The sequence below is a fragment of the Lepidochelys olivacea genome, assembly GCF_965140295.1.
Source record: "Lepidochelys olivacea isolate rLepOli2 genome assembly, chromosome: 10".
NCBI classification, from domain to species: Eukaryota; Metazoa; Chordata; order Testudines; family Cheloniidae; genus Lepidochelys; species Lepidochelys olivacea.
In genome coordinates, this window is record NC_140420.1 from 23,726,295 (window position 1) to 23,751,486 (window position 25,192).

A 25,192-nucleotide genomic window follows, 5' to 3' on the forward strand; every position below is an offset into this window, starting at 1 on the left:
AGGTGTTCGAGGAGGAGCCATAATGGCAGCGAGGTGTACTTTAATAGATCCTATGGCTAACCCTGTTTCCTTCAGTTTTAGTAGGAAGTCTAGGATCATAGATAGAGGTGCCTTGGAATATTGTGTCGAGAACACTGTCGTGGATTTCCCACTCGTGTTTCTGTGAGAAGTGCCTGTTGAGATGGTCGACTGGTAGGCATGATGTTGTGATGTTTATATTGTTGCGGATGCAGAAGTTCCATAAATTCATGGTTTCTACGCATAGTGAGTGAGACCTGGCTCCTCTTTGGTGATTGATGTAAAACACGCACGCCACATTGTCGGTGAGAATAGAGACTGAGGTTTCTCGTATGAGTGGGAGGAAGTGTCGGCATGTGTTGTATACCACGCGGCGTTCCAGGAGATTGATATGTAGTCGGGTTTCCGTTGCATACCACTTGCCTAGTACATTGTGGTGACCCAAGTGGGTGCCCCAACCTATCAGGGAGGCATCTGTTGTAATAGTCACTGATGGGGGGAGGGGGGTCTTGTTGAAATAGAATCCCGAAGCACACATTCCCTGGCTGTGTCCACCATTGTAGGGAGAGGATAACACTTGGTGGTAGGGTCACACATCTGTTGAGAGAGTGTTTGCTGGGTGCATAGACCGTGTTCAACCAGTGCTGCAGAGAGTGCATATGGAGTCTGGCATACTTTACTACGAAAGTCGTAGCTGCCATATGTCCCAGAATCTGAAGGCACGTCCTCACTGAAGTTTGTGGGCTGATGGTTACCGTGGAAATAAGATTGGTCAATGTAGTGAATCTGTGGTTTGGCAATATTGCCTTGGCTTGTACGGAGTCTAGGTCGGCTCTGATAAACTCCTATCACTGGGTTGGTTCTAGGGTGGATTTCTTTTCGTTGATCTGTAGACCTAGCTGGTGAAACAGGTCTATTGTGGTCTTCAGCATGCCTGCCGTTTCTTGTCGGTTGGCACTCTTGCGAAGGCAATCATCCAAATAGGGGAAGATTATGACTCATTTGCATCGTAAATGTGCTACTACTACTGCAAGCATTTTTGAGAACACGCGGGGAGCAGTGGACAGTCCGAAGGGAAGGACCCAGTATTGGTAGTGGTTGGGTCCTACTGTGAACCTCAGGAACCGTCTGTGGGAAGGATGTATTGTAATATGGAAGTATGCATCTTGGAGGTCGAGGGCTGCAAACCAGTCCGTCCGTCCTCCGTCTAGTGCTGGGATTATTGTGGCCAGAATGACCATTTTGAACCTGTGGGTTGGGCACAAACCTGTTGAGTTTTCAGAGATCTAAGATTGGTCTCCATCCTCCTTCTCTGTCAGGAAATATTTGGCATAAACCCCCCTCCCTTGGTATTGATGTAGTACTGGTTCTACAGCACCCAGCAGTAGGAGGCGGTCTACTTCTTGTTGCAGAAGGTGCTCGTGAGAGGGGTCCCTGAAGAGGGTCGGGGAAGGGTGTAGTCAGACTGTATGATCGCCAAAACCCATTGATCTGTGGTTAAATCGCAGCCCAGGCATGGTAAAATGCTCTTAGGCAGTGACCAAACAATTGTGGGATGGGGTATCTGTTGGGGCTGGGGGCGTGGGGAGGTCGCGCATACCCTAGACCATGACTTCAAAATCGTGGCTTAGATGTAGCTGGATGGATGGACGAGGCCTGGTTCTGTGGAGCTCGTTGTCTCTGAGCCCGTTGTTTGGGTCTGTTCTGAGTGAAGTATCGTGGTTGTTGACAGTTAAACGAGGTGTCTCGTGAGCTCTGGTATGGTGTACAGCGAGGGCGTTTGTCAGGCAGTGGGTGTATGCCTAGTGTACGCAGCATTGCTCAGGAGGCCTTCGTGGTATGGAGGACGTCGTCTGTTTGAGACGAGAATAGTTTATCCCGATCGAAGGGGAGGTCCTCCACTTTTAGCTATAGTTCTTTTGGAATTCCCGAAGCCTGCAACCATGATGTTCTTTTCATAACCACAGCTGTTGCGGTTGTTTGGGCAGCTGCATCCGCTACATCCATTGAGGCTTGCAGCGCAGTGCGGGCTATTAACTGACCCTCATTGATAATGGCATTCAATTGAGGATGTTTATGCTCAGGGAAGTCCTTTATGAGCTCTCGTATTTTACTATAGTTAGAGTAGTCATAATTTGCTAGTAGAGCAGAATAGTTGGCAACTTCAAGCAGAAGGGCGGCTGACAAGTAAACTTTCCGCCCAAAGAGGTCCAATCTCTTGTGTTCTTTATCTTGCAACGAGGAGCAGAAATGAGGCTGTTTACTGCGCTGATTAGCAGCCTCTACCACCAGAGAATAGGCATGAGGGTTTGAAAACAAAAATTCCATGCCTTTGGCTGGAACAAAGTATTTTCTGTCAGCCCTTTTGTTGGTGGGTGGTGCCGATGCCGGTGTTTGCCATATTACCTCTGCAGGCTCTATCATAGCCTCATCCACGGGGAGGGCAATCTTGGTCGATGATGCTGGTTGCAAGATTTTTAACAACGTATGTTGTTTCTCCTGCACCTCATGTAAGGCAATTTCTTGGCTGTTTGCTACTCTTCTGAAGAGTTCTTGGAACTGTTTCAGATCATCTGGTGTCATGGGGTAGACGGCATCACCGCTTTGTCTGGTGCGGAAGATGAGTGTGGGGAAGGTGGTGAATCATCCACGTCTGCCTGAGATAGTCTCTCTCTCGGGGGGGGGTCAGAGGTTTCTCTGTGTGGTAATGATGGGTGTACTCTGGAACCTCTTGTTGCTGGGGAAGGGGGACCAGAATAGGGGTTCTGGTATGTGGGCCAAGGACCCCATTGTGGCCATTGCATGGGGTAAATTGGCAATGGGTAAGGCCAGTACTGTGCATACCAGGGCTGTGAATGCTTGGAGAGAGGAGGCTCAGGCTTCACAGCATTCCACATAGGTCTCCTCTGTGATGGGGATGAACGTTGAGAGGACAAGCGGTCGTCCTGCACATCTCCTTCCTCGCCACTACGCATTGAGAGTGGTGCGGGAGATGAAGAATGGTACCATGCTATGTAGCTCGGGGAGTGTTCAGTGGAGCGCAGTGGCGACTGCGGTGCCGAAGAAACTGCTATGTCAGCAGGACGCAGGAGTTGCGCTGGTCCCGCCTTGGGGTTGCGGTCGACCGTTGGAGTGCTGACCGGTGCTGGTTTCAGCTTGTTAGGCGGCAGCAAGTCTTGGGTCAGTGCCGGTGGTGGCAGCATTGATTGCGGTGCTGCTGCCTGTGCCACGCTCTACACTAGGGTAGTTGGTGCTGTGGAGGAGACTTGATGTCTCAACTCTGGTCCCGCACGTTGGGGCTCAGCGGGGGTCCACTGAGGGATGGTGCTGGAGGAGCCCAGTGCCTCGTAAGTGCTCACTCTGGATTAGTGGAGCACTGAGGGTAATGACCTCACTGGGGAAGCTCTCTTTTTCTGAGAGACCCTTGCTGGAGAGGTTGATGCTCGCTTCCTGACAGTTTTGGAAGTCGGAGCCTTATCAGAGCTCATGGATCTCTGTTTATGAGACTCCCCGGAGGACGTCTCTTAAGGAGGTTGGAAAGATTTCTCCAGCAGAAGCATTTTCAAGCAGAGATCCCTGTCACATCTTGCCCTTGTTGTTAAGTTGGTGCAGTGTATCCACTTCTGGGTATTTAGGAGTTTCTCCCAGACAGCGAATGCAGGATTTATGGCCATCAGAGACTGGCATCGGTTCACGGCAGGAGTTTTAAATCCTGTGGAGCCTGGCCTGACTGCAGTTAAGCCTCTCCTGCTTCTCAAGAAATAAGGGTGGGAGTTAATTGTAATGGTAAACTGTAGAAACTGTTCCCAAATGGGGAGTTAAGGAGAGAAAAAGGTCTCTCTTCTCTTCCCCCCCACTTTTTTTTTTTTTTTTTTAAAAAGGAAAATCTCTAAGAGGAACTAATGAAACTATGTAACTATGTACAGACTAAGACTAACTAAACAATGTAACTAAGTATAGACTAAAAAGAAGTTCCTATGTAACTTGTAGCTTCCCTCCCCTCCCCCCAGAAATGATCAAAGAGAGCACTGGCGCGGAGCTCTGCCTGCAGCCGAGGACAGCTGAGAAGGAACTGAGGGGACGGTCAGGGGAGCAAGCACTACAGGAGGTGCCAACGGTTGCATGAGACTACTCCTGTGTGCGCCCTTCCCCCGACCCAGTACTGCTGCAAGAAATCTCCAATCTCCAGCACAGGGATGCACCGACACCTAGAGTGGAGCACCCATAGGGACACCACTCGAAGAAGTAATAAATGTTCACTAGTCCTTTCATTAATCTCTTAACTGTGTCATGTGTGATTAGAGTCTAGTCTAGTGTACGGTTGTTTACTTGTATAAATATAAATATAAATATACAGTAGCATTATACTCATTCTTATCTGGGGAACCGCTCTACTGCGGGGGAGTATGGGACACACGGGACCACTAGATGTCCTTGAAGCCTAAAAGGATGCCTGCCTTCCCCCCTCCCGTTGGAGCTCAGAATTCCCAGTTGAGTATTTCAGGAGAGACCCAATACCTCTTGGGGCTTTACTCAGTAAGTCAGTAGCCATTTTGAACATGGAAAGCAATTTCTCACTTATCCCCTGTAATCCCACAAGAGTGCAACTGGCTGAACTATATTACTGGTAACATGTTTGAGCTAAATGAATAAGCATTGATAGAAACAGTATATTTAGAATATTTTTGGAAATATCTGCTGTTTCACTTTTTCCTCACAGATATAAGCAGGCACCAGCAATTACACATACATTCAAAGAGATCTAAAGCACAAATACATATGAAGTTGGAGAGTGCTAATCTCCATAACGAACATTTTATAGTGGCAAGACCAGCATATCTACTACTGCACTCTAAATACCAAAGGGAATTAAATTTCAAATTATGATTCTTAAAGGGAAAGAATCATTTAAGAACGTAAGAGCTTCCATACTGGTTCAGACCATGGTCCATCTTGCCCAGTATCCTGTCTCTGACAGTGGCCTATATCAAAGTTTAAAGGGAAGTGTACAGAAGAGGGCAATTATGCAATGATCTTTCCCCTGCCATACAGGCCCAGCTTCTGGCAGTGAGAGGTTTAGGGACACCCAGAGCATGGGGTTGCGTCCCTGGACGTCTTGGCTAATAGCCATTGATGGACCTATCCTCTATGAACTTATCAAGCTCTTTTTAAACCCCAGTTATACTTTTGGCCATCAGAACATCCCATGACAATGAGTTCCACAGGTTAGTTGTGTGAAAAAGATACTTCTTGGCTGCCTATTAATTTCCTCAGTGCCCCTAGTTCTAGTATTGTGCAAAAGAATAACGCAATATTTCTGCATTAGTTTTTTCCACACCATTCAGGATTTTATAAACCTCTATCATCGTATCCCCCTTAGTTGTCTTTGCTAAGCTGAACAACCCTGATCTTTTTGATCTCTCCTAATATGGAAGCCATTCAGTGCTCTTGATCATCTTTGTTGTCCTTCTCTGAAACTTTTCCAGTTCCACTAGATCCTTTTTGAAATAGAGCAACCATAATTGGATAGAGTATTCAAGGGGTGGGAGCACCACAGATTTATATAGAGACATCATGATATTTTTCTATCCCTTTCCTAATAGTTCCTAACATACTGTTATAGCCTTTTTGATCACTGTTGTGCATTGAGCGGAAGTTTTCAGAAATCTATCCATGAGGATTCCAAGATCTTTCTTGACTGATTCAGCCTTCCCTCTAGGCTCAGAAAACAAGGCAATATCTAAATCATCTTATTTCTGCCTATATAACATACTCAAGATCTGGTTTTTCCTTGTCCTTAGCACCAAAATTCACTCAGGCTGTTATCTCACATCCTGACTACCTCAAACTTATCTCCTCAATTCCATTTAAAATGCTGCTAAGACCACCTTCCTGGCCAGGATTTCCCTCTGAGTCAATTAACTGACTTTTCCCTCTGCAACCAATACAAGATGCTTCTCCTTACCTTCAAGGTGCTTCACAATTTAACTGCTCTAATAAATATTCACTGCTCTAATAAATAGAACATTGTAGTTGCTTTTTTGTCACTGTTGTCAAAAATGCCAGCCTCCATTGCCTGCTTCTCCAACAAGCACCCTCTATATGTCAATCCTTGTGGGGGGAAATGACCATTCCCATGAAAATTTGGGAACCCAATACACTATCCTCATTCAAATCCCTGCTTAAGACTTACTTCTACTACGATGCCTGCAGAACACTGCCAGGTGACAATGTTAACAAATGGCAACCTAAAATTACTGCTACCAATATAATTAGTCTTCTTCATTCATAGGAAAAAACTTATACCTACAAATGGTATGCATTGTTATGAAAAAACATGTTTTTATTACTCTCCCCACTCCCACCTGACACTGTTCTCTTTTACCCAATGGTTACTTTTTGCCAGACTAAGATTAATGTCTTTGGGGCAGGAAAAGTATTTTGCTATATCTATACATCTAGCACAATGGAGCCAGGTTGGGGCTTCTGGTTGGTGCTTCATGCTGCTACTGAAGGGTGAATTAGACAATGAAGCTGTCATGAATACAGAGGGAAGAGTAGCATAAAATCCCTCCTTGGCAGCTGTACCGGGTTGCCTTACCTGTAAAGAGTTAAGCAGTTCAAACCTAGTTGGCACCTGACCAGAAGGACCAATGAGGAAAGAAGATACTTTCAAATCTGGGGTGGGGGGGGAAGGATTTTTGTTGTTCTGCGTGGTGTTCCCTCTCTAGACGGAGAGAAAAGCCAAGCAGGTACACTATCTTCTGAAAAATATACCTGGAATAATCCATCTAAAACCACAGAAACTGAGTAGGGCAAGGAAATGCATTAGGTTTTGTTTTGGCTTGTGAATTTTCCTATGCTACAGAGGTAGCTTCATTCCTGTTTTTGTAACTGTGAAGCTGAGCCCAGGTTTTAAATCCTCTGTGTTTTAAATCTTATTACCCTGTAAAGTTACCTTCTATCATGATTTTGTAGGTGTGATTCTTTTACTTTTTTCTTTATAATAAAAGTTCTTCTTTTAAGAACTGAATTGATTTTAGTGTCCTAAAGACAAAGGGTCTGGTTGAGCTCACATTGCTAAGGCAACTGTTTGGTATTTTATTCTCAAGCCTCTCCAGGAAAGGAGGTGAAGGGGCTTGGGGGGATATATTGGAGAGGATAGGGAGTTCAAGAGACCCTTCCCTGAATTTTTGTGTAAATCACTTGGTGGTGGCAGCAAAATACCGTCCAAGGACAAGGAAAGGAATTTGTGCCTTGAAGAAGTTTTAAGCTAAGCTGGTAAAATATAAGTTTAGGGGGTCTTTCATGTGGGTCCTCACATCTGTACCCCAGAGTTCAGAGTTGTGGGGGTACCCTGACAGAAGCAAACTTTTGATTTTGGTATAGGATAAAAACTACAAGTATGGTTAACAGGAAAGGAAAATTTACACTGAGTAGCAGAAAAAGCATCCTAACGTGAGAGTCATTAAACATAAGAATGGCCATACTGGGTCAGACCAAAGGTCCATCTATCCCAGTATCCTGTCTTCAGACAGTGGCCAATGCCAGGTGGCCCAGAGGGAATGAACAGAACAGGTAATCAAGTGAGCCATACCCTGTCACCCATTCCCAGCTTCTGGCAAACAGAAGCTAGGGACACTATCCCTGCCCATCCTGGCTGATGGGTCCACCAATGGCTATCCTCCATGAACTTATCTAGTTCTTTTTTGAACCGTGTTATAGTCTTGGTCTTCACAACAATCCTCTGGCATGGCATTCCACAGGTTGACTGTGCATTGTGTGAAAAAAATACTTCCCTTTTGTTTGTTTTAAACCTGCTGCCTATTAATTTCATTTGATGACCCCTAGTTCTTGTGTAACAAGGAGTAAACAATTCCTTATTTACTTTCTTCACACCAGTCATAATTTTATAGACCTCTATTATATCCCCCCTTAGTTGTCTATTTTCCAAGCTGAAAAGCCCCAGTCTTATTAATTCTTCCTCATATGGAAGCCATTTCAAACCCCTAATAATTTTTGTTGCCGTTTTTTGAACCTTTTCCAAGTACAATAGAGAAAATTGTCCATTACCCAAATACAAATTAAAGTTACCATATACAAGAAATACCGTAGAGAAAACATTTCTGTACTGGATAGGGTTTGACTAGGTGACCTCACTGTGGCTTTTCCTATCTTTAGTTTTGATTCTATGATGTAATTTCCAGTATATTGGCCAAAAATACTTTAAGAGTTCATTACTATATGGATAATAGTCATAAGTTTAGTTGTTTAATTGATGCTCTCTGTTGACATAACATTTTTCCCACGGAAGGTGCAGCCAGCTGCCTATTTAGGGAAAGTGTCATTTCACAAAAGGATTTAAGAAAACCAGGCTTACTCACTCTTCGTGTTCTTTCCACATCTCCACATGGCAGTCTTTTCACAAAATCAATACCAGTTAGTGGTGTCCCTGTTGGTGGGAGCAGAATGGAGGCATCCATCATCAAGTACTCCACATTCATGGGCTTAATCTATGAAAATAATTCCACATTCAGCATACATTACAGCAATAAAGGGAATTTGCAAATTCACTTTCAAATGCAACTCACTATTTCTAACAAACCCCAGAAGTAGCATACATGATATTTTCAGGACTCGTGTGTATGCATAGATATAAAATTTAAACCAATACAAATATTGTTCTGTTCTACAAATATACTCTGTCAATATTTGCTCATTCAAGTTAAAGCCTGTTTTTTTCCCCAAACAAAAAAGTGGACCAAACCAATAAATTCATATTGGAGTTTGGGATTTTACTGATGTACAGCAGTGCACCCAGAAAAGGAAAGAGCATTACAGTGAATATAAAATAGATGTTAATATGTATTTCTAATATTTTAAATCTGAAGTTTGCCTAGAGAGTACATGTTTTTTCAGATGGTGTCCCAAAGAAAAGGGGAAAATAGGTGTGACAGTGCCCCCAATAAGGCTTTATGGAAATATGCTTATGAATGTATATATGACAAAACTAGAATATGTTTTATACTACATATGCCATGTAATATCTCTGTAAAGTTTATGATCTACTGAATCTATTAATCCTATTTGTATGCATGTATCATTTTTGTGTTCCAAGTTATGAATATTAGGTGTGTACTGGCTTGATTTTTAAGTAGCCTTTGTAAGTATTTGGTCAGCTTCTTGAGAAGGAATGTGCAAGTTAAATGCCCAATCAAGAAGCACTTAATGGACAATTGATCTTGAAGATACCAATCCACATCTGAGCTTTCCCAGGAATGTGGCTTGGCTGGTAAGAAACTCAGTCATACATGGACATGTACTTGCCCATGTGACTCCAAAACTCCATTTTGTAGCTGGATTCTACACAAGGGGAAGGGGGTGTGTCCACCCACAGGAGAAAGTCTATTTAAACCCCTGGGACATCCCTCCATTTTGTCTTCAGCTGGCTCAAGAGATAGCCTCTCCAACCCCAAGGATACCTGAAAGAAACTGGAACAAAGGACAGTAACTACTGGGGGTGTGAGTGATCGCTGGACCCAGACTAGGAGACTAGTCTGTAAAAGTCAGCTTACTGGGTAAGGTTTTTATCTATATTCAGTTTTCTTAGACAGACTTGCATGTTCTATTTTATTTTGCTTGGTAATTCACTTTGTTCTGTCTGTCACTACTTGGAACCACTTAAATCCTACTTTCTGTATTTAATAAAATCACTTTTTACTTATTAATTAACTCAGAGTATGTATTAATACCTGGGGGGGGGGGGCAAACAGCTGTGCATACCTCTCTATCAGTGTTATAGAGGGTGAACAATTTAGGAGTTTACCCTGTATAAGCTTTATACAGGGTAAAATGGATTTATTTGGGGTTTGGACCCCATTGGGAGTTGGGCATCTGAGTGTCAAAGACAGGAACACTTCTTAAGTTGCTTTCAGTTTGTCTGTAGCTTTGGGACACGTGGTTCAGACCCTGGGTCTGTGTTGCAGCAGACTGGCATGTCTGGCTCAGCAAGACAGGGTGCTAGAGTCCCAAGCTGGCAGGGAAAGCAGGGGCAGAAGTAGTCTTGGCACATCAGTTGGCAGCCCCAAGGGGGTTTCTGTGATCCAACCCGTCACAGTAGGCATGCTGGATGGCTGACAACTGAAGCCTACTCTTGTTATGATGATGTGCTTCCAGATGCTGCAAAACAAGACAGGGCTGAAACAGATAAGGATCTAAGCACTGTAATCTCAGACTGGTGTCTGCCACAAACAAAGGTTCTGAATGCAGGTCCCCATGGCTTGCTAATAATATAATAATAATTAAAAAAAGACTTCTCAGCATCATATACCTTTTGAAGAAATTCCTAAGGTATTTAAAATGTTGCATAACTCAGTTAAAACTGTTTTGGTGAATAAGAAATTTGGTGGGTATTAATCTGCAAGATTAAGATAGCAGAAAAAATAACATGGAAGTCTAAATTAAAGATAATGCTATTGTGAATGCATAACTACAAGAAATGAACAGCTCTGAGATAAGATGAACCAGCTATCTTAAAGATAAAATCACATTCAGGAACAAAGTTGATCAGGTTTCTTACTGAAAAGGTGAACTGAGTTCAAAAATGAAGCTAACATTTTGAAGTACAGTTCTACCCTGGAAAAGTAAAAATGCAGATATGGCACCATCTGACTCAGATCTGCTGATGCTGGTGAAATACAAACTTTTTTACTCATTGGCCCTGCAGAGACAGCAGTGAGCAAGCTAGTTTCTACTCCTCCTCCTGCTTCAACAGAATTATTCACTATGAACAAATCACATACCCTTTTGTAACCCTGTTAAAGGCAACAGATATGCACAGATGTCATGGACTACCTCATTTTGCCAAAAAAGCCTCTGTTGCATTCTCTCCTTCAAGCACAACCATTGTAACTGGACTCTTAGGGCCTGATTTTCTCATCTGGTGGTGTAAATCAGAAAACTCTTATCAAGTTAATAGATTTACATCAGTCTAATGTTGGCATAAGATGGGAGAAGAATCTGGTCCTTAGATCTCAGAATGCATTTGCAGAACTGCGAGAGAACAACTTTGATTTCATAGCACATGGACTCAGTGCCAAGTAGAGAGATAATACACATGGAACCATCCAGCACGAGTTTTTCAGGCACTTTTCAGAATAGAACCACACCAACATTCAGTGAAAGCTATTCAATACGCAAAGATTGGAGGAAATATTTCAGACCAAAGATTTCCAACCTCCCCACTTTGAGCAGACTCACAAGGTTCCTCCCAATGTTAAAAGATTTTTTTTTTGTAATATACAAACTGTAGGTTGTACACTTTAATAGGAGATGTAATTGTTAATTATTGTGCCTCCTGCTATTATCTAAGAGGAAAAAATATTTGTGACACTAGCAGTCTGGCAACCCAAGGTCAGAGATGCCCAAACACTGTTTTAAGACATGATGTTTATAGGTTAAATATTAAATCTTTGCAAAATCAGGGACCGTTCTCTGGCCAGCATTATGATTATAGCAATGTCAACTGCCACTAGTATCATTGCTCAGAAAAATCAGTTTTAATTAAAACTGTCTAAACTTGAGTTGACAAGGTATAAATCATGGAGATTATTACACAGGGTGTTATGCTGCTGGAAGTGCCATCTTTCAAATAGGATGTAAAATCCAGGCTCTGCTGTTTGTTGTCAGTAAGATTCCATTCCCCATTTCACAAGAGAAGCAGTGTATACCAAAACTGGGATCTAGCATGAAAACCAGGGTTAATACATTCTACACACCTACCAGAGGAAAAGAGGATTTTTTTTACTTCCATTGATTAGTGTTTCGGCATGCTGTTAAACAGATACTACACTTCTCAGGGGATTAAGTGATCTCTAGGCTTTTTATAGAAATTTAGAGTATTGGGGAATTTTTAGATAAAAGGCCTTATATTAAAATGTAGTTACGCTCCTCTGAGCAAAACACATGCAGTTTTATTATTCCAGTCCTATAAATAAAATCCTTGGTATTTTGTGAGGTTTTACATCAGCATTTCTATTTTAATCTCTATTTTCTAATCACTTACTGTCATACTCCTGTATTCGTCTTCAAACATATCCAGAAAAATCTCTTCTCCCTTAAAAAAACCAAGATATTATTTCTCCATGTATAAACATATACATTAGGGATCCTGGGTCATGGTTGAGAAGCCATCTGTTTTTCATTACCCACATTTCTCGTAAGTCACCAGTAAATTCAAGTAAAAAAGAAATCCTGCATCATTGTTCAGTACTCATTCTTTTAAGAACTTACCAAAATAGGAGCATTTCATGTCTGTTCATTAATTGTTTTGGGATATTTGACATTAGTTTATTGTTAGGAGGAGTTAAAGTGTCAGACTGAATATTTCAGTTCTCTCATGATTTGTTTACAATGCACTAAAAGAAGTGCAATGCTGTAAACATCTCACTTAAATAGGGGAAAAAAGAAAATATTTAAGATGCTGAGAATAAATTATGAGCCTTCTAAAGATAACTGCTGAGCAAGAAGTGTCATTAATAACCATGTGTTTCCCTAATGCTGATAGAGTCCCTGATGTACTCCAATGAGGTTTAAGTTTCAGGTTCTGTTCCATTCATAAGTAGCAGAACCATGTAATAAACTATAATCATACACCTCTGATACCTTGCTTGTGCTCTACTCACTAATTCATGTTCAAGACAAAATTGTTACTAACCTGTTCTATAACTGTTTTTCTTCAAGATGCGTTGTAGATGCCCATTCCACTTCACATGTATGTGCACACCCAGTGCACCAGAGCTGAATATGTTTTTTTCTTAGCAGTACTCATCAGGATGGCACAAGCACCTTTTGCATGCTTGTGTTACTAGCTAATGGTATAAAAGGTGGAGCTGTCCTCGACACACCCTCAGTTCCGTCTTACCAGATAAATTCCAACGTAGAGTGGAAAAGGTGTCGGTTGTGGAATGGACATGTGCGATACATCTCAAAGAACAATTACAGAACTGTTTTTATTCCTTAGAATGAAGGCACATGTTCATTCCACTTTAGGTATCTTACAAGCAGTTTACACTGGAGTAGGATTTTGGAGTCTACCTGAACAATTGAAGAACTACTTACTAAAACTAGGCATCATTTTTGGATTGTTGGGATATAGCATAGTGTCTTGTTAAAGTATGCACCAATGACCATGCTGCAGCTTTACAAACATCTCTTGTCTTTGGCCTCTGCCAGAAAGCAGCGGAAGCCACTTGGGCTCGTGTGGAGTGAGCTTCCACCCTGACTGGTGGAAGTACTTTGGCAATGTCATAGCACAGACTTATACAGGATGAAATCCACAATTACATCCTCTGCCTAAAAACTGGGAGAGGTTTCATTCTGTCTGCAACTGCAACAAACAGCTGGGTAGATCTTCTGAAAGATCTAGTTCTGTCCAAATAAAATTCCAGTGCCCTTTTGGCATCCAAAGTAGGAAGTCCCTCTTCATCCTTACGAAAATGTAGCTTAGGAAACAAGGATGATAAGTACATGGCTTGATTAAGGTGGAACTCAGAGATGTCTTTAGTGAAGAACTTTGGATGAGGATGTAAATATACTTTATCCTTATAAAAAATCTGTGTATGGAGGGTCAGATCCCCTTCTCGTGAAGTTAATGGCCACCAAGAATACTACCTTCATAAACAGAAGTAATGAAGAAGCAGTGGCCAGAATCCTGGCTTCTATCTAGCATCTCCTGGATTATTTGCTTCACTGAAAGCATCAAAATTTCTCTAAATTCCCTCAGAAGCTCTCTCTGCATTCCATCCACCAATAGAGAACAGATCAGTGTTTTCTAACCTTATGACCATCAGATTCTTAAAGGGTTTGGAAGGCTGTTTCCCCATGTGGCAGATCCCACTCCTCCCTGGGATTTGAATTTGGTACTAGTAATGCTGATGGGTCCTTAGAAATTCTGCTACCATCATGCATTTTATAAAATCTCACAGGGCTGCCAATAGACCAAAAAGCCAGGCTGCAAACTGATGAGTGTTGTGGACCACAAATCTTAGGAACCTCCTGTGGCTCTGGTGGATAGCCACATAAAAATATGCATCACTCAGGTTGCTGGGATCTATGAGGGGATGATAGATGCCAGGGTGCTTAGAACGCATTCATCAGTGGTCATGTAGAACATCAATAACCTGTTGGAAAAAATATGGATGGAAGAAACTAATATGGTAAGCTGGTATCCTGTCCTCAAAAAAGCAGTCAAATAGCCTGACTAGAGGCTGCATACTGTCTCAAGGAATCTGCATTACAATAAGGTGGTGGTATTCTTCTGTGTCTCTTTCTCCATTGTGGTGTTTAAGTAGGTAGAATAAGTATCTCTGAAGAGGCTGAAAGCAGAATTGCCTCCTTTTAAGAAAGGGTGTGTAAATACCTCAAAGATTTTAACCTGGGGCTCAACTCTGTGTGTCTACATAACAGTTCATCAATATTTTGAGAGAAAAGGGTAGGACCTTCAAAGGGAAGATCCTAGGTTGCCTGCTGAATTTCTGGTGAGAGACTGGATGACTAGCCACAAACATTTGCATATAGTTATTGAGGATGCCATGTCCCTAGCCACTGAGTCAGCCCTGTCCAAGGCTGTCTGGAGGGAGGTTCTAGCCACTAGTTTACCCTCCTCTATCATGGCTGGAAGTGCTGCCTGGCCTCCTCCAGCAATTTGTTCAAGAACTTCAGCATAAGGTCCCAGAGTGCGAAACTGTATCTAGCCAGTAAGACCTGGTGATTGGAGATTCAATACTGAAACCCAGATGTGGAATAAACCCTTCTACCAAAAAGTTGGAGTTTCTCTGCTTCTTTGTCCTTCGCAGTAGAAGATAATCATCCCTGATGTGATCTTTCACTCACTGCTAACGAACCTGATGAAGGCTGTGTGTAAAAAAATGTTCTTATCTCTGAGAAGGGACATACCACCTCCTCTTGGTTCTCATAGCAGTCAGGGGCAGAGAAGCCACTCTACTTTGTATGCTACAAAAGGCCACATTTATGGGCAGAGCCACTTGAACGCCCTGCAGAAGTTAGTATGTCCATCAGTCTATGGGAAATCTCCTGAATCACTTCAATTTGAATATCAAGAGAGTTAGCTACTCTAACAATTCTTGATATGACCTGAAATTATCATGGACAGGAGAGGAATCCCCAGACATTGTGGTGTCATGAGGCAATGAGGAAGATGAGTTCAAAGGCAGCTGGGTTTGAACCTTCTCTAATGGTTAGGCTTCTGCCACAAGAATTTGTGGAGGAGCCTGTGGTTCTTGCTCAGTACCAAAGACAGGAACCTGAACATTTTCATGGGATCTCTGTCTCAGCACCTGCTAGGTGACTTTGCAGCAGGAGGAACAGGGGAAGACTGCTGTGGGAGGGTGACTCAAGGGTTCCAAAAAGGCCAACAGTGAGGCACAGGACCCCAACTATAACTGCTCCATGGATCTCAGTTTCCAGAATGCCTTCCAAAGTCAGATAGCTACCTGGGACTGGTATCCTCCCAATAATGGCAATGACTGGTATGACTTCCTATCCTGGAAAGGTGGTGCGCAGGAATCAACCTCTGACTCTGAGGAGGATCCAGAGTGATCTGTAAGCCACTATGGTGCTGTGCCACTCGATTCTGGAAATGGAACATCTGCTGGATGATCGTACTTGGACAACATACTTTGTTTATCCCTGGACTGGACAGGATGAGAAAAAAGAGTTGGACATTCCAAGGACTTGACCATTGATGGCACTATGACCTGCTGTCCCTGCCTTGAAATAGCACTTCTGCTGGGATAGACTGTGCTAGGGCAAGGGAAGAGAGAGGGGACCAGTACCAGTAGGCCTATCGCCTGTGTGACTGAAGAATCTGGCACAGAGAGGCAGAGCAAAACTCTACGTGCTGCACAAGTATCAGGTGTTGTCGGCACTGAGACACCTCCTTGGCCCAGCAGTTGCTGCACCACAAGTGTAGGCACCAAAGTAAGAACTGGCCTCGACCACGCAGAAGCCAGTGCCAGAGTCAGAGTCAATGATTCTTACACAGATATAGCAGAGGTCGGTACCAGGGCGCGTTGTCTACCTGCCATATCTGCTACTCTGAGGATAGATGGCAAAAGGGATCTCAGTCTCCTGCCAGAATCAGATCTACCCATATTAGAGGAACGGTGTTCATTGGATCTTGTGTGTTTTTTCCTCAGCACAAGAAAAGGGGATTGGTGCCTTACCTTTGATCTCTGGGGGGTAAATGAGAACGTCTGGAGGGGCACATACAGCAAACATAGATGTACTTGGCACCTGCACCAAGTGGGAAGGTTCCAAAGATGGACACAAGACAACCTCCCTGTCCTTTTTTGTATGCAGCTTCAAGTCTTTATAGGTCCAGCAGTGGGTCTTGAATGTGGCCCCTCACCCAGAAACTTCAGGCACCTGCAGCGAGGGTCACTCACTGGCAGAAACATCTTGAACCAGCATAGGGCTTAAAACCCTTCTGAAGTCGGTCCAATAAAAAGATATTACCTCACCCACTTTGGCTCTCTAATATCCTGGGACCAAAATAGCTACAAAGACACTGCATACAATATGGGCAATATAATTTATGGTACTTAACTCCATCATTTTCTTCAAATATTGTGTGTATTTTTTCTACAGTGTAGTCTACCTCAGTTGGAAGAAGAAATGTTTAAAGTAAGAAAAAATTAATTTTATCCACCTCTTTAAAAAAAAAAGTACCTTATAGAAGCGCCGCAGAAGATGAACACTCTCTTCTCTTGCACCCTAGAGAAAAAAAAATAGATCAGTGATTAGATTAATACCCAAAATTAAGGTTACTTACTTGCAACTGGAGTTCTTTGAGATGGACTCTGCATATTAGCACTCCTGGGATGTGCCAGCGGGTACACTGAGACAGTGAAACTTTAACTAGCAGTGGCCACTGGAGCACTCATGTCCTCTTGCCCCTCCCCTTACCAATCCCAAATGTTCTTGGGGTCAGGCTATAAAAGAAGCTGTAGCGCTCCAGCCACCTCTGCTTCAAGTCTAGTTTATGAGAGTAAAGGAAGAGGGGAAGGTGGTCAGGGAGTGCAAATACGCAGTGTCCATCTTGACCCACAGTTACAAATAAAATACTGTTATTTCTCCTTCAAGTGGCCTCTATATATTCCCATGCATGGGAGAGACTGGCAAGCAGTAGATGCAAAGGAATGCGAGATGAGAAGTCCTAATTAAGAAGTGAATGAATGACTGCTGTGCCAAACTGAGCTTCAGATCGGCACTTGAGGTTCAGACAGCAATGTTTTGTAGGAGTGTGAACTAGAGCTCCAAGTTGCAGATTTACAGATTGGTATGTGTCTGAGATATGGTACTGAAGCTCCTTTGGCCCTGGCAGATCAAGACCTTATATATTCCATTCCTATTCCTGAAATGAATGTAAAAGCCTCTCCTATACAAGCTTTGACCCAGATGAGTAATGTTTAGGAAGACACAGCTTGTCCCTTTTTATTCTAAGCAAAGGAGATATAGCTCTGGTGAATGTCTGAACTCTTTATTCCCATCTAAATAGTAAGCTAAAGCTTTAACATGAAGAGTATGCAGTTTGGCTTCATCCTTCTGCACATGAAACTCAGAGAAACAGAAGTGAACTGATTAATGTGAAAATCTAACTACTTTAGGGAGAAATTAGGGAGTGAAGATATACAACTATTTTGTCCTCATGAAAAAATTGTAAATGGTGGTTTTACCATACGTGCCTATAACTTGCTCACTCACCTTGCACACAGAACTGCCTCCAGGAGTGCTACTTTGATAAATGAAATAAAAACAAATTCTCCCATCGGCTCATATGGCCATTTCATTAAATGTGGGAGAACCAGATTTATGTCCTGCCAGGATGACAGTTTAATAGGAGGATAAATGTTAAGAAATGTTTAAAGATGTTTCACAAGCAAACATTTATCATCAAAAGAATAGAAGGCTGATATGGCAGATAAATGAACTTTAAAGAAAGCAGCAAGTCAGATTTTAAGCTGGAGCAAGTATTCCAGTATACATTGAATTGGGCAGTCAAAGGGGATGTATTATTACCTGCTGACACTGAAGCTTTTCAGTTTTAAATTGTACCATTTGATTAGATTATTTTCTGGAGCTCATTAAGACATTCTGAACATCAGCAGAACAAAAGTAGTTCAAAGTCCATTAGAAACCTATTGCCCATGTGGTGACATGCAGTGTGCTTTGATCTAGAGGACAGACTCCATTATCTTGTTGGATCAGTAAATATGGAGTAACAGGCAGCACTTTGTAGGTCCCTGCTAAGAGGTACAGTAGGTCTGGGGACCATTGTTCTCTGGGCCAAGCAGGCGTGAATAAGATTATCTTGACCTTGTCCTGATTTACTTTCCTTATGACCCCCTGCATAAGAGGATAGGAAGAAAGGCACGCAGTAGTCCTTGCCTTCATTATATGCAGAATCAAAACTCAAAATGCCTGTTTCTCTGTGCTTATGAACAAAACCTTTGACACTTCCAAACTTCTTTGTAAATAATGTGGTGTCCCCACCATGCAGAGAATTCCTCCATCATTGGTGTTTTCAGTGACCACTTGTGAGCCTCTGTTGTTATTCTTCTTAGTTGGTCTGTCAGGTTGCTGTTCTCCCCTGACAGGTGCATAAGAATACATCATTCCCATAAAACTGTAACCTCTCTGCAAAGTTGAGTAGAATAGGAACCTCCCTGTTTGTGATATTGTTCATAACCACCTGGAGCCACTGTGCTGGAGGTGACATAAGAAAGTTTTTAATGCCCAGCAAATTTCTCTGAGCCCCAGAAGGTTTATTTGTAACTTAGTCTCTGGGGGATTTTAGTGTTCCCTACACTGTGAACCAGAAGCAGTGAGGCCCCATCCATTGTTGGCACATCAGAGGTAACTGTTAAAATGGAACAAGAGGGCTGAATGGTATACCCCTGAAGACATTGCAAATTGAGTGCCCCACCTCAAAAATCACAGCACTTTCTTTGGAATGGTTAATTTTCAATACACACTGTCTGTACTCTGTATCTGGTTGACAGCTAGTGCTATACGGTTCTCATTTTAAGATTAGCATATAGGGTGACTTATTTTGAAACTAAAAATCCCATCAATTTGAGGTAAAACACTACTTAATATCCATTCAAAAGGTAAAGAGCTTTTATAGGAGATTGGTAAGAGTAACTTTTCAATTTATCATGAACTCAGATCTTTCAAAGGGAGTATATGCAGAAGAGAGCATTGTAAAGGTGTTCCTTTGATTACATAACCTATTGTTCAAATGGTTCACATAAATTCCCTCTTATGTGAGTTGCCACCACAGATGCACATTTTGTAAATACTCTGTGGCAGCAGAAAGTCCAAAAGGGACCACCTTGTACTAAAATGATCCTGCCCCACTAAATGAAGGTACTTGTGATGAGTGAGTCTTTTGGAGATATGGAACAGTTGTCCTTTTAAACAGAGAGCAGCAAACCACTCCTTAAGAACGGGAGAGTATAGTAGAGGCTTGGGTCAGCATATGGAAATTAATTTTTCTGATGAAAGTGTTGAGCTTCTTAAGGTCTAGTATAGAGTGAAGACCTCCAAGAAAAGACCCTGAATAGAGCCCTGTGTTTCTCCTCTATTCCTTGGCACTACCCTCTTTTGGGGAGGGCAAGAAGCAAATTATCTCAACAGATTTTTGCAATGAGGGTTCCTAATAGGGAATGGAAGGATGAATAGTTTTGAACTGTACTGATACCTCTTGTAATTTCTAAAAAAGACACTTGCCTGTGGAAATGCAGTGGAAAAAATGATCCAGTCGGGCTCTAAATTGAGGGAAATACACTTGAATTAGTACTGGATTGCCGTTCCTGGGCAGTATGTCAAACTTGGGGCCAAAGGCCAGACATCACTGCTCTCAAAGATGATTGTTTGCACTGATTCTTGAAGTTTCTTCAGTAGCCCTTTCACTGTGAAGAGGACATTGTTAGTAATAACAGTCTCCTGTGGGGAAGTCGAAAAGAGGAAGACTATGAATGGGTACCTGAAAACCACGTTTCCTCTTGGGCTGTTGCTAGATGCCCAGCAACCTGGCAGGGTGTCTGGTCTAATTTTTCCAGAAACCTCATTAGTTTTGGTACTAAACAGTCCTTCTCTAAGGGAAGATCCCCAAATTTAGAGAGAGACTTTGTTTCTGGAATTCTTGCAGATTTAAACAAGTGAACCTTCTAACAGAAACTGCAAAAACTACAGCTCTAACTGCAGAGTCGGAAGAATCAAGAGATGTTCCCAAGTCATATTTTGCCACTTGCTGACCCACCATAATGATGGCATTTGCGAGTTCTCTGTTAGCCTGGGAGCAGTTCAGTAGGCACTGACATTTTCACCCATATATGGTATTGGTACAGCAAGATCACTGCTTGTTACTCAAACCTAAAGTGGAGGAAGAGAAGGCTTCCTCCAACCCCATAAATCCATGTTCTTTCCATTCTTATATGAAGCAGTACAGAAGGACTAATCGACCTTTAGACCTCTGAACAGCCACTTAAACCACCAGGGAGTTTGATTCTATGCGTGTGTAGGAATAGGAGAAGCCATTTTGGGGTAAATGACATAATTTGTCTGTATTTTAAAATATTGGTTGAACCAAAGCTGGGCTTGCCCACATGAGCATCGCAAATTGTAAAATTCCATTTAATACTGCTGAGAGAATGTAGGATGTCAAAACCTGCATATGAACTCTTTTCTTGAAGTAGTTGGTATTCTTTCCACTAATTTGCAAAAGGCAACAGCATCTTTGCATTTTCATCAATGGATAGTCAATCTTCGAATACAGGATCTGTTTTCTGAAGTTTGTGTAAAACCATCTACTCTTCATCTTCCAATGTATTATGCACTAGAGTGGGAAATTGTTCTCTCCCCTTCAGTTTTACAGACAAATCCAGTATCTTTAGATGTGAAGGTTCAAAAGGAGACTGGCATTGTCTGGTTCAATGATTGGAATGAAGGTATGAGTAATGTCAAGGAGCTGGTCAATAGTGCCTTCTCTGCCACGGCAGCATTCACCAGTCTAGCCAGTAATCAGTCTGATCAATTAATAAAAATTAATAATAAATATCTTTCTGTGGGGCAGGCAAGGCACCATGTGACACTGATCCTGGGAAGCCTGAAGAGCAAGCAGCAGAGAGTTTAAAGCCAAGCTGCTTAATTTTTGGGTCTGCCATCAAGGTTTCTTCCAGGACTAATGCTTGGAGCAGCCACCCGAACACTAAAATCCTAATATAGTATAAAGTTTTGTTAGAATATGTACAGATTTTTATTAAAGATAGTTGGGCAATTTAAGAAGGACCAATGATCGAGAGCAATTCCTAATCCATCGCCACTAGTAACTGGAAGGAACTGAACTGGCCAGAGAGCCACACCCTTTCCTAGTCTCCCTCCTAGGTGTTCAGGAACAGTGAGGGAAGGGGAAGGAGGGAGTGCAAGAGCACTCTAATAAGCACTCCTAGTTAAGGTTCCACTGTCTTAGCTGTATCCAGTTGGCATATCCTATGAATGAGAATATGAAGAAGCCACTCAAAGGAGAATTATTTCCTGATAATTTCATTCAGAAAAAAAGCTGATTATATACTGGGATGGTTTCTATGTACTCAGCCTCCCAATCTTCATCTTGATGAAAAGAATAGGGGTTTTGCATTTACAAAATGCCTTTCATCTGAGCAACTCAAAATGAGTCACAAATAATTAACTCTCACTGCACCATTGCGAGATGGGGAGCATCCAAATTTTACACAGAAACACAGGGCATATCTGCACTGCCCCGCAGTTTGAACTCTGGGGGTGCGAACAGCAGTGCACACAAAAGCGTTGCCCTGTAACTGCCCCATGGGGATGCTGCATGAGAACTAAAAGGTTCATACTTCCCACTAACTTAATCCTCAAACAGAACCACGTTAATGTGCAGTAGCAACAGTTTAGTTTGCATCTGCAACATCCACACAGGAGAGTTACAGTGCAGCACTTTGGTGTGCACTGCTATTTACACCCCTAGAGAGTCAGAACTGTGGGGCAGTGCAGAAGAGCCCTTATACACAGCTATCTTGACACTTTCCGGAGTTCACACAGCAAGGTGATGGCAAAGCTGAGAAGACAACCTAGGAGTCCCACCTCCCAACTCCTAAATCTAACCGCTAGACAGCCTCTTTCCTCAGATAGTTCTGTGCAATTAAACAAAAGGTATTTGCTGTAGAGATGGATTATATGAAACTAAACAGAACAGAATGATCTGTGCAGCTGTAGTTCATGTCCGGCTGCCATTATAACCAACAAAACCATTACTTATGTGGGCCTTAACGCTAAGACACTTTCTTTAAGGTGATAGCTAAGTAGCACACACTTACCTCAAGACAAGCAAGGTGAACATCTTTTATAATACTGCCACTTTTAGATAATACCAGCTGCTTTAGTAATAGACAGCCCAGTTCCAGTGTTGCCAGACGAACTTTTCCATCTAAAGTAAGAAGTCAATTACAATCCTGATGTACAGGGTATTTACTCAGGAGAAATCTTTTTTACTCAGAGGCTTTCCATTCCCTCCCCCCCCCACACACACACACACAAACGGCCACACACAACAAAACCAGACTATACTACAACGGCATGATCTAGTCTCAGGCACATAGATTATGACCTTGCAAAATAGTGATCTCTCAAGAGAAAGCTAAAGGTTATTTCTGTCACTGATGGAGTCCACTCCTTCTCTGGGAGCTGTCAAATCACTATTGCCAGGAGACTCAGCCCCAGACACAAAACTAAAAGCAAAATTTTTTGGCTTTGGGATAATCCAGCAAACAGGATTTTTCAAACATTTGGGGAAAGGAAACCTTAAGAGCTCTCTTCTCTCCCCATCCCCAGCTCACTCCTTCAGGTTGAAAAACTGCTACACCAGTGCAGCTTTCATGAACAGAAGTATAATTATCATCATTCATTGTCATGGTCCAGGATCTCATTGTGTTGACAATATACAAACACAAGACTGTCTGCCCCCAATCTAAATATAAGATGACAACAGGTGGATACAGATAAGATACACACAATAGGTGGATTGATGGGGGAGAACAAAGAGCCAACATTGGTCAGCATGACAAGCAGCAGTCTCAGCACACCAGCAGTCTAACTGTTAAGTTTTTTCAAGGCATTAAGAAAAGAGTTTTAAGGAGGGATTTGAAGGAGAACAATGAGGTAGCTTTGCAGATGTTTATGGGTAGTCCCTTCTATGCATGATGGGCAACTTGGAAGAAAACACAGGGTGTTTATTTGAAAAACAACAACAAGTGGGCCGTTAAGGCTGGCATCACTGAAAGAGCAGGAGTGGGAGTGAACATCTCAAAAGCATATGAGACAACAGGTAGCATGGGATAGACAGTGAATGGCCTTGAAAGTGAAGACAAGTAACTTGTGTCTGATGTGGTGGGGAAGGGGGAGCCAGCGAAGGGAAGCAAAGTGGCAGGTGACCGATAAAGCAACAAGCTAGGAAAGTGATTGTTGCAGCAACATTTTAAATGGATATGAACGAGGCAAGACTGCCTCTGTCAAGGCCGGGGGAGAGGGAGGGGGAGGATGTTGCAGTAGCCAAGAGGAGACTTTGATGACATTTTTAGCTGTGTAGATGATGGGAAATACCGTATCTTAGCAACGTTATGTTATGCAGAAAGAATTTGCCATGTCTAGATTCTCACATCTAGGCTGTGTTTAAATCTTGCAGAGAAGATGATTATGCCCAGATTACAGGGAGGATGAGGATGTTGCCCACTGATAGAGAAAGAAGGGAGGATGGCAGTATTTGGGGGGGTGGGGGTGGGGGGCTGAAATTAAGACCTTTGTTTTGGCCATGTTGATCTCAAACTGACGGTTGGACATCTATGAGATTTCAGAAGGACAGGAAGAAATTTAAGTTTGGATAGCAGATGGTGGTTCAGAAGAGAGGTAGATCTGACAATCCTCAGCATAAAGATCATATTCTTATCCATGTTTCTGGATGAGATTACTCAGAAAAATTATAGAGGGAGAAGAGGACCAGAAACAAGGCCCTGTAGAGCCCCGTCCAGAGTTGGAGCAGGAGGGGGGAATAAGGAGACTTCTCTGAATCATGTCTAACACACTACCAGTTTTGCCCAGCAGTGCTAATTATGGATTCTAAGGAAGTGCTTTTGTTTAAATAGAAACCAAGCAGTGAAGAGCTAATGCTTGAACACAATGTTTCCATGAGTTACTTAATTTAGAAGAGGTGAGATGACTAGAGCCATTGGAAAAATGGGTGTGTTCCTCCCCGCACCCGCACAAATTTGAACTTTATAAAAAAACGCCTTCATTTTTCTGATTAACAAAAAAATTCAAGGAAAGCAGATTTCTGTAAAAAAAAATTTAGCTGAATGCCCAAATTTTGCATAAAAAAAACTTTGATTGAAAATTTGTAATCAGCCTAGAAATGAAGGACAGCTACAAACTAAGGAGCCAAATACTGCAAGAATTACACATGGAAGTAACTTTACTCGCAGCAGTAGTTTTACTGAAGTGCATGCGTGCAGGATTGGGACCTAATATCAGTTACTAAAATGTAAACTAACTCTTGTTATTGCTTGCTGGACATTTTGCTTATGTAACTCAACAATACGCAGGAACTTTAAGGTCTTAGGCCTCCCTGTTGTCTTGAATACAATAGCAACTATTCAGAAGAAAAACAGAATTCCTACTTACTCTGCTCCCCAGTGGAATGCGGCTATGTGTGTCTCTTTCACAGGCCAGATCTGCTTATCATCTGACAAGAGCTTGCTAGTTCCAGTTGAACAGCAGCGAGTCACTTCCCCATGGGGGAAGTACTTCAAATATTTTAAACATTGACATTACATTTTCGGAACTTATTGCTGCACAAAAAAAGTAATCAGTTGACATGATCAGAAATGCTCTACCTGGTTGAGCAGCATAATTCATTATCCTGATGAGCCTTTCTGCAAGTACGTGGTTGTATGAACTTTTCTCCTCAGCATGCTGTGCTGGAAGCTGAATTCTCTCCAGCTTGACAGGATCAATTCCTTTTGAAGCAGAAGAAAACAGGAGGATATTTATTAGCTAATAGCTATTAAAAATTACA

The 25,192-nt window shown here is 42.3% G+C and overlaps 1 protein-coding gene across 7 annotated transcripts in view; it reads right to left on the bottom strand.

Annotated features, from left to right (window-relative positions):
* Nucleotides 1–25,192, bottom strand: part of CLEC16A (C-type lectin domain containing 16A) — a 185,758-nt gene that overhangs the window by 101,856 nt on the left and 58,710 nt on the right. For all 7 annotated transcript variants that reach the window (XM_084641948.1, XM_084641947.1, XM_084641946.1 and 4 more), the window contains exons 13-17: nt 25,011–25,133; nt 22,443–22,552; nt 16,768–16,812; nt 12,083–12,133; nt 8,403–8,531 (exon numbers count right to left, since the gene is read on the bottom strand). In XM_084641948.1, coding sequence (XP_084498074.1) covers nt 8,403–8,531; nt 12,083–12,133; nt 16,768–16,812; nt 22,443–22,552; nt 25,011–25,133 — 458 coding nt within the window. The remainder of the gene's footprint in view (nt 1–8,402; nt 8,532–12,082; nt 12,134–16,767; nt 16,813–22,442; nt 22,553–25,010; nt 25,134–25,192) is intronic.